General features: G+C 37.3%; 4 protein-coding genes across 7 annotated transcripts; 2 read left to right on the top strand and 2 right to left on the bottom strand.

The window, feature by feature from the left end:
- Positions 1-459: 459 nt before the first annotated feature.
- On the bottom strand, positions 460-6371 carry LOC129570917 (polycomb protein suz12-A-like). Of its 4 annotated transcripts, XM_055450641.1 has the most exons (10): positions 5511-6056; positions 5303-5447; positions 4926-5195; positions 4411-4790; positions 4244-4290; positions 3886-4167; positions 3622-3787; positions 1834-3486; positions 1530-1718; positions 460-1455 (listed from the first exon to the last, which is right to left on the bottom strand). In XM_055450641.1, the coding sequence occupies exons 4-10, from the start codon at positions 4520-4522 to the stop codon at positions 1265-1267; spliced, it is 2640 nt and encodes an 879-aa protein (XP_055306616.1). In that variant the 5' UTR covers positions 4523-4790; positions 4926-5195; positions 5303-5447; positions 5511-6056; the 3' UTR covers positions 460-1264. The 4 variants fall into 4 exon arrangements, with proteins under 4 accessions (XP_055306616.1, XP_055306617.1, XP_055306614.1 ...); XM_055450642.1 differs by lacking the exons at positions 5303-5447; positions 5511-6056 and adding an exon at positions 6089-6371; XM_055450639.1 differs by lacking the exon at positions 5303-5447 and having other exon boundaries at positions 5511-6368.
- A 317-nt stretch (positions 6372-6688) lies between these two features.
- LOC129570916 (60S ribosomal protein L18a) lies at positions 6689-8275 on the top strand. Its single transcript, XM_055450637.1, has 3 exons — positions 6689-6848; positions 7385-7741; positions 7847-8275. The coding sequence occupies exons 1-3, from the start codon at positions 6831-6833 to the stop codon at positions 8003-8005; spliced, it is 534 nt and encodes a 177-aa protein (XP_055306612.1). The 5' UTR covers positions 6689-6830; the 3' UTR covers positions 8006-8275.
- Positions 8276-9229: 954 nt separating this feature from the next.
- Positions 9230-10121, bottom strand: LOC129570914 (50S ribosomal protein L7/L12). The gene has a single exon (XM_055450636.1). It carries the CDS (start codon positions 9931-9933, stop codon positions 9379-9381), a length of 555 nt encoding a protein of 184 aa, XP_055306611.1. The 5' UTR covers positions 9934-10121; the 3' UTR covers positions 9230-9378.
- Positions 10122-10183: 62 nt separating this feature from the next.
- On the top strand, positions 10184-13124 carry LOC129570913 (protein rotatin homolog; the record flags this gene model as incomplete). The annotated part of the gene is made up of 7 exons (XM_055450635.1): positions 10184-10587; positions 10761-10951; positions 11432-11682; positions 11773-11971; positions 12112-12252; positions 12387-12485; positions 12552-13124. Coding segments are annotated over exons 1-7 (1494 nt in total), but the record flags the coding sequence as incomplete, so codon positions are not given.
- Between the last annotated feature and the right edge of the window lie 241 nt (positions 13125-13365).

Raw genomic sequence — 13365 nt, 5'->3', positions numbered from 1 at the left:
ACAAACATACACACGCATACAACAAACGTATATATATCACGCAACGTTTGTTGTATGCGTGTGTATGTTTGTTGATGCGACGGCTACTGAGCACGAGAGATGTGTGTGCGGCTTTTGTGAGCGCGAGATCCGTGTATGCGTCGCTGTTGCAACCATCGATATGCTAGCATTAATGCTGTGCCTTAAAACATGCTGCTTCCTAGGCAATGCAAATGCGAACGTCTGATTTAAAATGGAAAAAAAATAGAAATAAAGATAATAAAAACGGCATAAACAAATCTAAAATATACAATATTTTATGCGGTGCTTAAATACAACTATATCTGCGAGGACAAATAAAAGAAAAAGAGAAAAGACGAATCATGAAGGTTTGTAACACTTCGACATATACTGAATGAACACATATATGTGAAAGTTGTAGAAAAAAAATAGGAAAAAAAATAATAATAAAAGCGGTCATTTTTCGTTGAAATTCCTTTACTATTTGCATTACTTTCATATTTCGTATATATCGACTAATGATTATATCATCGATGACATGATTTTCATACATTTTTATTTCGAACCATTTGTTTTCTCTCTCTTTCTCTTTCTCTCTCTCTCTCTCTCTCTCTCTCTCTCTCTCGTTTTTTGTTTTGCTTCATTTTAATTTATTTCATGTGATGATTTCAATTTTTTGTGAAATTTTTTTCTTTTAAAAACGAAATTTCATTTGCTTGTTGTACCAATGCTTAGCCAATTCCTGTATTTAAATGATTTTAATTTTATTCCACGCCAATTTCAATATGAAATCATTCGTATCCAAAAATGGCGACAACAATTCATTTTCACCAATTTAAAAAAAAAAACGGAAATAATTGTAAAAAATTTAAAAAGTTTGGCGAAAAATAAAACAACAACGCAAAAGTTCAATTCTCACTCTCTCTCGATTATGTGCGCTATGAAAATGAATTGAATGTCGCATAAGAAAAATTAGAAGAAAAAAAACATCCTTTGTGTTCGAGTGTGTAAAATTTAAAATATGGCAGTGATTTAGTACGTTGTTTCGAAACATATACAAACTAAAACTTGACCAAATATATGGCGCCAATAGTGTGTTGCCAAAATTTTTCCTTTTTTCTGAACTTGTTGTTGGATTTTTATCTTTTTTTTCCATCCCCTCTCTCTTGAAATTGAAAATATTCATTTTTTTACATTTTTTTTTTCGATATCGTGCTCTATGACCGAAAAAATTACAATCGTGCGTTCAACGAACTGCCAACCGTTACTTATCAATTTTACTGAGTTTCGATATCGAAAGCGAAAGTCGTTTGCCCTTTTTTATTGCTGACGGTGCTGACGATTGGGCGACCGCTGTCGAATTTCGTCGTTTCACTGTGAATGCTTTATTGCTGGCTACTTGTAGGGCGGCACTTGCGCTCCTTCGACGTGGTGGCGAATCAGTTGAATTCCCTGCTGTATGAATGAAAATACCAATCAATTTTAGGTCTCGATAACTCTTAAATTCATCGTCATATTTGTATATTTACCACTGCGTGAATTCAACGCTTTGCGTTTCGTTCCGGTCGATGTTCGTTCCGATTTGCCCGTTTCTTTGGCTGCATTACGTAGATCCGTTTGATTGCGGGACTTTTGCATGAGATCGGTTTGTGAATTCTTTTTATGCTTATTGTCCGTTCGATCTCCATCACGGATGACGTCGTCGGACTGGCTTCGGCCTGCAATGGATCGAATCAAGAGATTTCATTAGAAAGAAGAGAAATGTTTTGGTCAAATTCGTTCGGGTTTTAACTTCATTATGAACAAGCATTCAAAGAAGTTAGTTAGACTTACCAGCTCTTTTTTTCGGTGATCTGGGACCGTCCTCCTCGTCATCATCATCGTCATCATCACTATCGTTTTGTTTGGCATGTGTAGCACTGCGGAAACTGTATGTGTTTGTACTTGATGCGATATTTTTCGGTTGTGCCGGTTGAGAATGTAGATCCCTTTGTTTGTGTACACCAACGGTGTGCCAGTAGTGTAACTGCTTCTTGTGTTCGTCAACCATTACATCACGGCCATCGTTGTACGTGGACAAGATTCGTTGCAGTTTTTGAATGGTTTTGTACAGGGTTTCGGGTGAAATGAGGCCATAATCAAAGAAATTGCACAGATGCAGTACGAAATTTTTGTACAAATTTTTCTGCAACAATTCTTTGCCCTTCATATCGAGGAACATTTCGCAGGCCAACGGTATTTGAATATCGCCAACATAACCATTTCGCATGATGTGCAAATTCCACATTTTCATCAGTTCCTTTTCGCCCTCATTGACATCGGTGAATTCGTCGATCATTTGCATGGTTTTGTGTTGCAACCAGGCCGGATCGGTTTCGCCTTCCGAATCAATGTCCAATCCCTTTGGATGCACCGGCAAACAGGTCATTGTGTGATGATACAGTCGATTGTGTCCGGTGACATATGGGCGTTGGCTGTTCAGTTCGTTTTCGTCAATTTCCAGGAATTCAGTCAACGAATGCCTTGGCCGTCGTGGTCGACACACCAAGATGCGCGTCACAACCGGTCTCCGTACTGGGCCAGCTCTGGCAAATGCCGATCCAGCCGGTCCCACCAAATCGTGCGGTGAACCAATGTACGAGCCATCGAATAACTCATTTATCGACACATCAACCCGAACACCATTCGGCATTGGTACGTAGGTGAAATTGAAACGGGCATGACACAATTTCAAATGTTTTAACAGCGAATACAGATTTAGACAATGCAAACAACACCATGGACAATTGAAATTGTCAAATGTCTCGGTTTGTTGGCTAGAATTGTTATTGTAAATGAAATGGTAGATGATTCGTGAGGCAATATCGTGTAGCTTAACAATCATCGATTGACTAATCCCATTGCTATTAATGGCCACTTGTGTTTTTGCGCTCATGCTCATACTCGTATTCGCTTTACTCGTTGCACCGGCATTTGGATTGGCTTGCGGTGCGGTTGCTACTGATGCCACCGCCACTGCTGATGATGTTTTGGTTGTTTTATTACTTGTACAATTCCCATTCATTACACAATTCGATTCACTCGATGTAACCGAATCGCTACGATTCAATGCGATGCCACCGCCGCTGCCATTCTCCTTGGCATTTGTCATGAAATCATCTTTGCGAATTGTTATCGGTAACGGTCGATCAACCATATCGGTATATTTGTCTTTGGTCCACGATAATCTAAATTTCAGTGTTGGACATTTCGTAAAATCATCCAATGGATTTTCACCTTTATTAAATTCGTCTAAACAATGCTCGGGTATCTCTTCCCACGTTGGATGCTTTTTTGGTGAATAAATTTTTGGTGTAGCTGTATTCGTACATTCGGTGAGCGTTAGCTCGTATTCGCCATCGCTTAATGTGCATCGATTGTGTTTGTCAAATATCACCAATTCCGTTTCAAAACATCGGGCAGGCTGATCGGATTTGATTACGGGTTCTGTGAATAAAAAAGTGGGAGAAGATGATGAAGAAGAATTGATGAACATAGAAATCGTGAGTGAAAATGTCGATCTGGATTCGATTTGGAGCCTTCAATTTAATAAGAAGAAAATTCAATGAAAATTAGATTTACCGTTCGAAGAGTTGAAATGTGGTAAAACTGTGGTGTTCAATTGCAATATGCATGAACTGTTAAGTAAACCAGTTCCAGCTGGTTTGAATAATTCAGTCGGTACGCTAACTGCCGGCACTTTTCCTATCATATCCACTGGATTTACTTTGACAATGGCAGAACCAAGCTGTCGATTGATGAGAAAGAGAAATCAAAACATTATTCCATTAAACCCATGTATCCCATCTGGTTAATTTTATTTTTCAACGATTTTACTATACTTACACGATCTTGTTTCGATTTGAAGCTGTCTTTGCGTTTCATTTGCGCGATTTTCGACACAACAATTTCCACTTCAACATATTGCTCTTCGACCATCAGTTTATTGTAGAAACCCAGAAATAACAATGTCATGTAGTTATTTGGCGCACAATTTTTCTCCTCTTCCAATGTGTTACGCTTGGTAATGGTATCCAATAAATTATTCACACTAAATCTTGGTCGAGTATTGTGATTTCGAGACATGCGTTCCTTCATATACGTTAGGTTTCGATGTAAAAATATCGGCTAAAATGGGACAAATACCAAATGAATTATGATTGTGGCTCATCGTTGGAGGTGTCTAAAGTGATAAAACTCTTACCGATAACCTGTTTCGACTCCTGAGATATCGATAAATCTGAGTTGGTTCTGTTGAATGAATGATGAAAATGTTTAGAATCAAGACGAAATTCGTATGTTTGCAACGTATGATTGAACAAAATTCGAAACGACAGCAAACAAGGGGAAAAAAAACGCCAAACTACTCACTTTCAAAGGCTTGTAAGAAAAGCTCATGGTCGGTTGGTATGTGATCCATTCGAAAGGATTTCACACAATTTGTTTCGTTACTGTTCTCGCGATCTTTTCGTTTGATAGGCATTTTTGTTATCTTTTTTCTGTGTTCTCCTTTGAATATACGTTCTGAACAATTTCTTCTCGCTGTTGTTTTGTTTGACTTTCAATGGTTTCTCCTTTTTAGAAATACTTAATACGGTGTAGAATCGAAATAAAAAATCACACTCCCGCTTGGTCTGCGTAAACAACAGTGCAGTGCAGTGCAGTACGAATCGATTTATACTTTGTTTATGATTTCTTAAATGTGTATGCATATGTTATTCGATATTTACGTAGACGTTTGGTGTGAGTTTCTGTTATTTTTTTCGAAGACGTTTTGCGTAGAATCAATTCGAAGGCAGTGTGAAAACTTAAAGGATTAACTTAAACTGAACTGAACTGAAGAAAGGGGGGAAAAAATAGGTGAAAACTGAAATAAAAACACGCACTCATTGGCAAAGAGTAATCGTCGTTCAAAGCATTCGATTTGCTATTTCGTCCGCATTGCATAGGCAACTATGACTCCGATATAGTGTTCAGGTTGCCATGTTAATGAGGCACATTGTGTGTCTGTTGTGAGTGATTACTATGTTTTTCTTCGAATTCTTTGTCGCTGCGGTTTGGTCGGCAATTCTTCAACAGTTCTTCGTCTCTCGCCGTTGTGCTGTTTGTTTGTGTCGGTTGGTCGTTCGATCGGTCGGTCGGTCGGTTGAATGAATCTATAAAGAAAGAAGACACAACATTCAAATGCACGCACACTAATTAAATCCACCGTCAAGTCCACAACAAAAACAAATCACATCGAAAGAACTGAATAAAGAACAACCGAAATGTGATCGATGCACAACAACGTTGAGTTGAATGTACTATTCGCGCGCGCTGTCTTCAGTGTATGGTTGCACAATTTATATTCGCATATGTATAAAAATCCACAATGCACAACCACCACCACCAGTGGTGATGAACAAAACCTAAGTTTGAACACCAATCAAAATGATATTGAAAAAAGTTCTAGTTGAGTTAATTACACCCACCCAATTGGATATATGGCATGCACTCTTCTCTCACTGCTACAACGATTCACTCTCACTCACAATACGCGCGCGTTCAACGAAATATTTCCAACTTTTGAAACAAACAAAAAAACAAACAAAAAAAAACTAAATGGGAAAAGAATTTATTTTCTGTTATTGCTTTCTGGTGTGTTGTGCGTGCTGCTGCTGTTTGGTTCTAGTTTGTTTTTTCCTGCCCTTCTTCACTGTTTTATTTTTCTAGCGCTCCGTTGTGTTTTATGAAAATAAAGAATTCCAGTTGAAAATGCACTAAAAACCCAAGTTGCGACAGCGACTACGAATACTACGAAACGGTCGTAAATGGTGATGTCGTGTGTTGATTTGTTTCGCGTTCTATGCTTGTATTTGTGTAGATATGCAACAGCAACACAGCAGCCGCCATTCACACATAAATGCACATTTAACTACTTAAATTGAGGTGCGATAGGCAACGACGAGAGATATTTGTTACGAGAGACGAATGAAGAAAAAACGAACGAACGAACGAACGACCAGACAAAAACACACATACATATATATACGTATACATATGAACATACACTCGGATCAACCGCTTTGCCGCTTCTCTACATATTCCACTCTTTGGTTGGTTATTGGGTTTTTTTTCTCTTTCAATGAAAATTCAACGCATTCGTAATCAACTGTATGCACAATTTACTCAAATTCAACGCACAAACACTGAGCGCGCGCTACTGGCAGCCGTTTTATGTCAAGAGAATCGAAACGTTGTGTTTTTTTAGCGCATTTATGCCTATATTACACACCACCAGTGGATTGACGCTTGTCAACCGTATACATGCACTTCATAGAGCCAAACAACATATGGCACAATGAATGAGAGACGGAGAAAACGCATCACATCGCATCTCACCGTACTCAACGACTCACAGCACTGCCAACCGTGTAGTGTAAATATTGTATCGTTGCTTTTTCGGTTGATTCATGCCGTTGAATCCGTTCATTCGTTCATTATGTCGATTTTTTTTCAATGTAAAATCTAAAAAATTGCAACTCCATCGATGATTATCCTGAGAAATCCCATTAAATTTTTACATTTACAAAAAAAAATCCACCATAAATTGATTCAATTTAATTGAGAACGGCATGAGCAAACTGTCACATGCGGCCTAAATTTGCCCACCATTGTGTTGGCTGTACTGCATCGTACATCGATCAAAATCCATTCGTACGTTCTTCACAGTGAACGGCTGTAGAAAAGTCAAAGTAAATTGAGCTCTTTCTTTCTTTCCGTTTCCGTGACAGTGTTGAAACACAGCAAAAATGAAGGCTAAAGGACAGGTAAATTAATTTTTTCGAAAAATTACCAAAATAAATGCGGTGGTTTAGTTTAATGTGATCGAAATGGTTTTAAACAAATATGCACGGTGAAATTTTTGGATTCTTCGGTTGCATTTTTGCGAAAATTCTACGGAAAATCATGTTCTAAAGTGTGTTCGTTTGTACCAATTGTCTGTGCACACATTCGGCCACATGCCCAGTTTGACGTTTAGTGATACATTCGGTTTAACTACATTGAATTCAAACACAATTTAACACTCTCTTGTTGAACACGTGAAAATGAAAATTCGATTTTTCCCATGAGTTATTCACAAAAATTCAATAATTCGTTCAGACAATGTAAAATGTGTTGAACCAATTGTATTGAGACAATACCTTGTGTTATTGGGTTTGTGTATTCTAACCTCACAAAAAAATGAATGAAATATTATTGCATGCGACCATGAATCCTATAGATTTTACATGTTCACCATGTATTTGATTGAATTTTTCAATTAAAACGTTTTCCTTTCTCTCTCTTCTATTTCGATTTCCAGTTGAAGGAGTACGAGGTTATCGGCCGTAAATTGCCAACCGAAAAAGAACCATCCACTCCGCTGTACAAAATGAGAATTTTCGCACCGGATAACATTGTAGCCAAATCACGGTTCTGGTATTTCTTGCGTCAATTGAACAAATTCAAGAAAACCACCGGTGAAATTGTTTCATTGAAACAAGTCTACGAAACCTCACCAACCAAAATCAAGAATTTCGGCATCTGGTTGCGTTATGATTCGCGTTCAGGTACACACAACATGTACCGTGAATACCGTGATTTAACCGTTGGTGGTGCAGTTACACAGTGCTACCGTGATATGGGCGCTCGTCATCGTGCTCGTGCTCATTCCATTCAAGTGAGTATTCTTTTTTTTCCCCTGTTTTCCACATGCAAACATTGCCCTGAAAGTGAAAACAAATAACTTATTGGCGCCGAATTTTCTGCTGCTCTCAATTCACAGATCATCAAAGTGGAACCAATCGCCGCCGCCAAATGCAGACGTGTTGGTGTTAAACAATTCCACGATTCAAAGATCCGATTCCCACTTGTGCAACGAGTACACCACCGAGGATCGCGTGCATTGTTCTCATACCGTAAACCACAAACCTACTTCTTGTAGACATCGTAATAATTTTGCTGTTTGTTATCTCATCATGGTCGCGATGTCAACGTGCGTATCATCCATAATGGCAACACACAGACAAATTTTTTTTTTCTATTTGTTTTCGCATAACATTTTTCTTACAATGAAGGAAAACAACAAAAAAAAACTATACACATACACGCGCATACAACACCCCAACAATCAATCTAAAGTTGCTGGAAAAAATGATGATGAAAACAATGAAAACAAAATAAATTTATGAAAAAAAAAACCGAAAAAAAACTCCGTCAAAGTGTTTGATGATTGTATTGCCTTTTGTTTACCTCCAAATTTGGATTCTTTTTGTGTGAATAATGAGTGTGATTTGGTTTCATTTTTAACTCGGGAAATTGAAATTTTTACATAGACCCAAGTTTGAAAATATACACCACTTGAATCTCTTTACTTGATTTGTTTATACCATGTGACACCTAATTGGGATGTCGGTAATGAAGTACTCTCCGGTTGAACTGTATTTTATTTTTGCTTTGCAATCCAATCATTTGAATTCAATTCATTTATTCATGTTGATCATTCTCATCTTCTCTTTTTCTCCACATAATTTTCATCTCTTATTTATCTACTGCTTCCGTTCAGTTCAAACCAAAATAATTCACGAAAGAAGATCTATTTTGATTATACCACGTTGGTCCTGATGATAATCTACAATTGATAGAATTGTATTCACATTGAATGTGATGAAACATAATTTTCAGGTCAGTTTTGATCCGATCACTGATATTTCTGAGGTAAGTCATGGTTCTTTTCTGATTGAATGGAGACAGGCAATGTGAGAAAGGTAGGTAATGCACGGTCGCTGAACCAATAAAAGAAAGTGATGTACTAAAAACGGAATTTATTTGAAGAGTTAAACAAAAAATGTCGTGCATGTTTGAACTTTCTTTCTGGTCAAATAAGAAGAGATGAGTTTACACTTGAACAAGAAGAGAATTTGTTAAGCACAATCAGTATTCAGCGGCAAAGGAAAATGGATTTTCGTGGAAGAACATTTTCTTTTCTTGAAAGAAAAAAGGATGTCTCCCAATAAAAGTGTGATGTTTCTTCTGAAGACTTGAGCTAAACTCCAAAATTTTTATCAAAATTCTGCAGAACAGCCGCAATGAAAGTTTCATTATGAAACAAAAAAAAAAATTCCAACAAAACCAAGAAATTCTCTCTCTAAATGAAAAAAATGATCAATTTGTTTTATGCTACCAAGAAACGTTTTATTTCATGTTTATGTGTGTGTTTTTCTTCTCGATTATTTTCAAAAAAAAAAACAAAAAATTGTACCTAAAAAAACTTAAATGTCGAATAACATAGTACAGTAAATTGTTCCACGCTTCCCATTACACGACTTCAACGACAGCGCCGAATTTTTCTAGAGCGACTTTTAGCGCTTCAGCTTCATCCTTGGACAAATCCTCTTTAACGAATGCCGGTGCTGATTCAATGAATTTCTTTGCTTGAACCAAATTCATGCCTTCGCATTGGTTTTTCAGCTCTTTAATTAGAACGATTTTCTTTGATTCATCGAAACTGTTGAGTTTTACTTTGAATAATGTTTGAATAACGGCTGGTCCGGCCTCCTCTTCTTCTTCGGCTGCCGGTGCTGCTGCAGCTGGAGCGCCAGCTCCATAGGCCACAGCCGGTGCATCCGGAAGATTCAATGTTTTCTTAAGCAATGACGATAATTCCGATACTTCCAAGAGATTTAAAGCGGCGATGTCATTGACAATTTTCAAAAGTTTTGGATTTGCTGGTGTTTCACTGCCATCGGGTGCTGGTACTGTGAGTGCTTCAGCTGACGGTCGAACATTTGTGGTCGAAACAAAACCACGAACGTATTTACCAACATGTGTGGCAGCACGACGATTGCAAATGACTTGACGCAATAAATGCATTTTCTTAAATCAAATGGGTCACTTTTTTGGGTAATTGATAAAAAAAAAAATCGTGTCGGTTAAATGAAATTAAAAACTTTAGCAAAGAAATGTGATTTTTATGTCAGAAATTTCCAAGCAGAACCAACAATTTTTGGAGGTTATGCTAAACATTGAAAATATGTCAAAATCGAGCCTGAATTGTGGCGCCACCTATTGTATTTGGAAGGAAGCGTCTGTACCGCACCAAAACCAACAGAAAAACCAATGCACAAAGATACCGATGGTAGTGGCGCAGCTGTCGTTGAATACTTGCACAAGAAAACGCGCTAATACACTTAGATAAACTCACTCACTCATCCACTGAAAGCAAACAAATCGAAGTTTGACAAATACTTTCAGTCGTTCCAATCATTTGAAATTTATGCGTTTTAATTTTATTATTGTGTGGTTCGGTGTTTTTGTGGACAAATATTTGAAATTCCAATGAATTATTGCGACATGAACGGATTGTGTATGAACAAATTGTGAAACAATTCGATAAAATAATGGTGAAAACAATATTAATCGATCTATTTGGTGTATTTTGAGGAAAACCATTTGAAAAAATACCGTTTACTGTATACGACAACAATATGTCGATTGATATTTCTTCGGACACTTTACGAAAATTAGGTGAGTTTAAGCAATGCCATGCAGATAATTATCATTTATTGAGAACATTTTAACGGACAAATCAGTGCTCGTGAAAAAAATGAATCCGACTCAGATTTCAGCTTACTTAGCATAGTTGTCATTCATTCTGTAATACTAATACGCACTTGCACTTCTATTTCTCGCTTGCACAGAACACCAAATCCCAGAGATACGCGCACGTGCAATCGAAAATGTCCAGTCAAAATTCCAAAGTTGTCGCACCGACTTGCAGGAGCTTGCCGTCGACGTGAATGATTTGGTTAAACGCCTACTGAAATGGTTCGATTATCAACCGGTGACCAATGTTAAGCAAATTTTTGACATTTTACTTGCACTTCTTAAGGTAAACAATGGTGTTTTTAACGATTTCTTTTTTTCATTCAAATATGATGAAAAATCTTTTTCTTCAAAATTAAACGATTTGTATCTTAAATTGAGTTGCGAGAGATAAATCCTGGTTAAAATAGAAAAGCTATGAATATTCGATGTGATTTTATCGCCCATGCATCACACTCACACAACAGGTTTTTTGTATTAAATTGACTGTTACGCGCCCCTCGCATTTCAATTGAAATCACTCACAGCTAAATACGCACTTATAAGGTTCAATTGATAGCAAGCTAAGCGAACACTGGACACTTACGTGTTGTGAGCAGTCGGTCAATTACATTATTGAAAATGGATTTGCGAACCAAAGCTGTTTTTACGATGAAAAAATTCAAACAAAAAAGAGTAACAACAGAGATTTACTCTGTTTATTCAGTACATTTTGATCATTGTTTGTTTGTTTTTTTTTTTGCATGCAAACTCGTTTGAATTACAGAGTAAGTATCAATCTGATGCTGTACGTATATTGAGCAAATATGGAAAGCGTGGTGATCTCAATCGAATCAGAGTATTTGCTACTGATCCGATCAGTAAGAGCTATTATGACGAAATTATTCAAATATTAAACGCCCATAAGCTGGAATATCCAAAGCAAACGAGAGCTGAAGTCAACAATGACAATTGTGAAACACCAAAAACTCCAGACATCGGTGCAACATGGAAATTTAAAGACATTAATGAAAATAGGTAAGATTTCTGATCAAGTAACGAAATTTTGCCACATTTTTTGAGTATTTCACTCGCAATATACTCGGTCGTATCAAATTCTAATTTCAGGTGTAGTGCCGATGGATTACGATTTGAAATGGCATGGGAAGTCGCGGGTCAAAGGGAATTACAAGAGCTATCATCATTGAAATCATCATTGTCTATCAAAAGCAATCAGAATGAACTTGATCATGCGTTACAGTATTTTCAGCATCGCATCAAAGATTTTCCCGGCGAATTCTTCCTTCAATCACCATTTGTGTTCATGGTAAGCCTTCGATATTGTGCGCTGTGTGTTTGGGTTTTTATATTTTGATCATTTCCAAATGATCGTTTAATGCGTCATGGATCATAAATGCATTTTGATTTAGTTCTATAGTATGAAAATGTATCGCAAATCTATTTTAGGGTCTCCTGCAATTGATTGAATGCGAAAGAGAGAATTTTGATTACACGTCGGCGCTAACGTGTTGCCTGAAGTTGACACAAAATTTGACACGACGCATTACCATGCGAAGAGTTTCGTCCTTATATGTCGCTAAGCGAGAGGTAAACATGAACCCTTTTGATATTTTGGGAGAAAAAAGCATTTTTTCCGAAGAAAATTATTTAAAAAAATGTTTTCCCAAAGAATCATCCTTCGAATGAAATCTATCTAACAGAAATCATCTTCCAAATTCTAGCATACAACCAAACAGCAAGTCACAATTGGATCCTATTGCTACAAAACATTCGATGCGGTCTTGGATTTTTTGCGGAATATTTATGCTGATTCCGATTTGGTAAAATACAATAACACTATTTAATCGAAATATCATTTTATCAGCGTCTCCGAATGAATATTTCAGGCGAGTGTGAATGAATGTTTCCTAATTTTGATTGAGATTGTTGAATTGGTTTGCAAAACGGCTGGCTCATATTCACCCGAAGTAGCCGTTGAATATCATTTCGATGAGATCATATCGAAATTGGCGGATTTTTTGCGCTTCATACGAGAGATGACATCAAACTATGGCCGAAATGGCCATAAAACCAATCGCAACAACTCCATTTCGATTATATTTCTGCTTTGTCAACTGTTGATCTTCAAAGAAAGTCGAAACAGTATCGAAGAGGAAAAAATTCCAATGTCACCAGTTCACAATGAATCAACGCTTGATTTAGATATTAGCCAACGAATTCGGCGGTTCTCTTTGAAAGATGCACGTAAAATGCTGGACGATTTTGATCACGACACAGTGTCGAATGCAACACTTGACAATCATACAGCGTCCGAGTCAACGATCACTGGCAACTATATCACTGCAATGGATAATATCGATGATGCCATGTGCAGAAGGGAACTCGAAATAGCTCTGTTGGATTTCCCATTAAAACATTTCTACCCACAAGTGAACGAATTGATTGTTCATGCATTGAAGGTATGTTGAACACACAGAAATAAAATGTGGTAGGTTTGTGCTATCTATTGGTGAAGAGTATGATTACCACAAGTCTTAGAAAAGTTACCCCACGCACCAAACTATTACTATGCACAGAACACATGCATTTTTTGGTTGGAAAATTTTCGGAAAAGCGCTACTGTGGGAAATTGGGAAATCGGGGAAAGTTCAGACCAGTCTCAATCGATCGGGCGGAAAATTTCATGTGAGGTACCGACCC

Source organism: Sitodiplosis mosellana, unplaced genomic scaffold (genome assembly GCF_009176505.1).
Source record: "Sitodiplosis mosellana isolate CC-2019 unplaced genomic scaffold, AAFC_SMos_1.0 Smas_scaffold_647, whole genome shotgun sequence".
Taxonomy (NCBI): domain Eukaryota; kingdom Metazoa; phylum Arthropoda; class Insecta; order Diptera; family Cecidomyiidae; genus Sitodiplosis; species Sitodiplosis mosellana.
The sequence above is the reverse complement of the archived record's forward strand: the minus strand, read 5'-3'. Positions and strand labels throughout refer to the sequence as shown.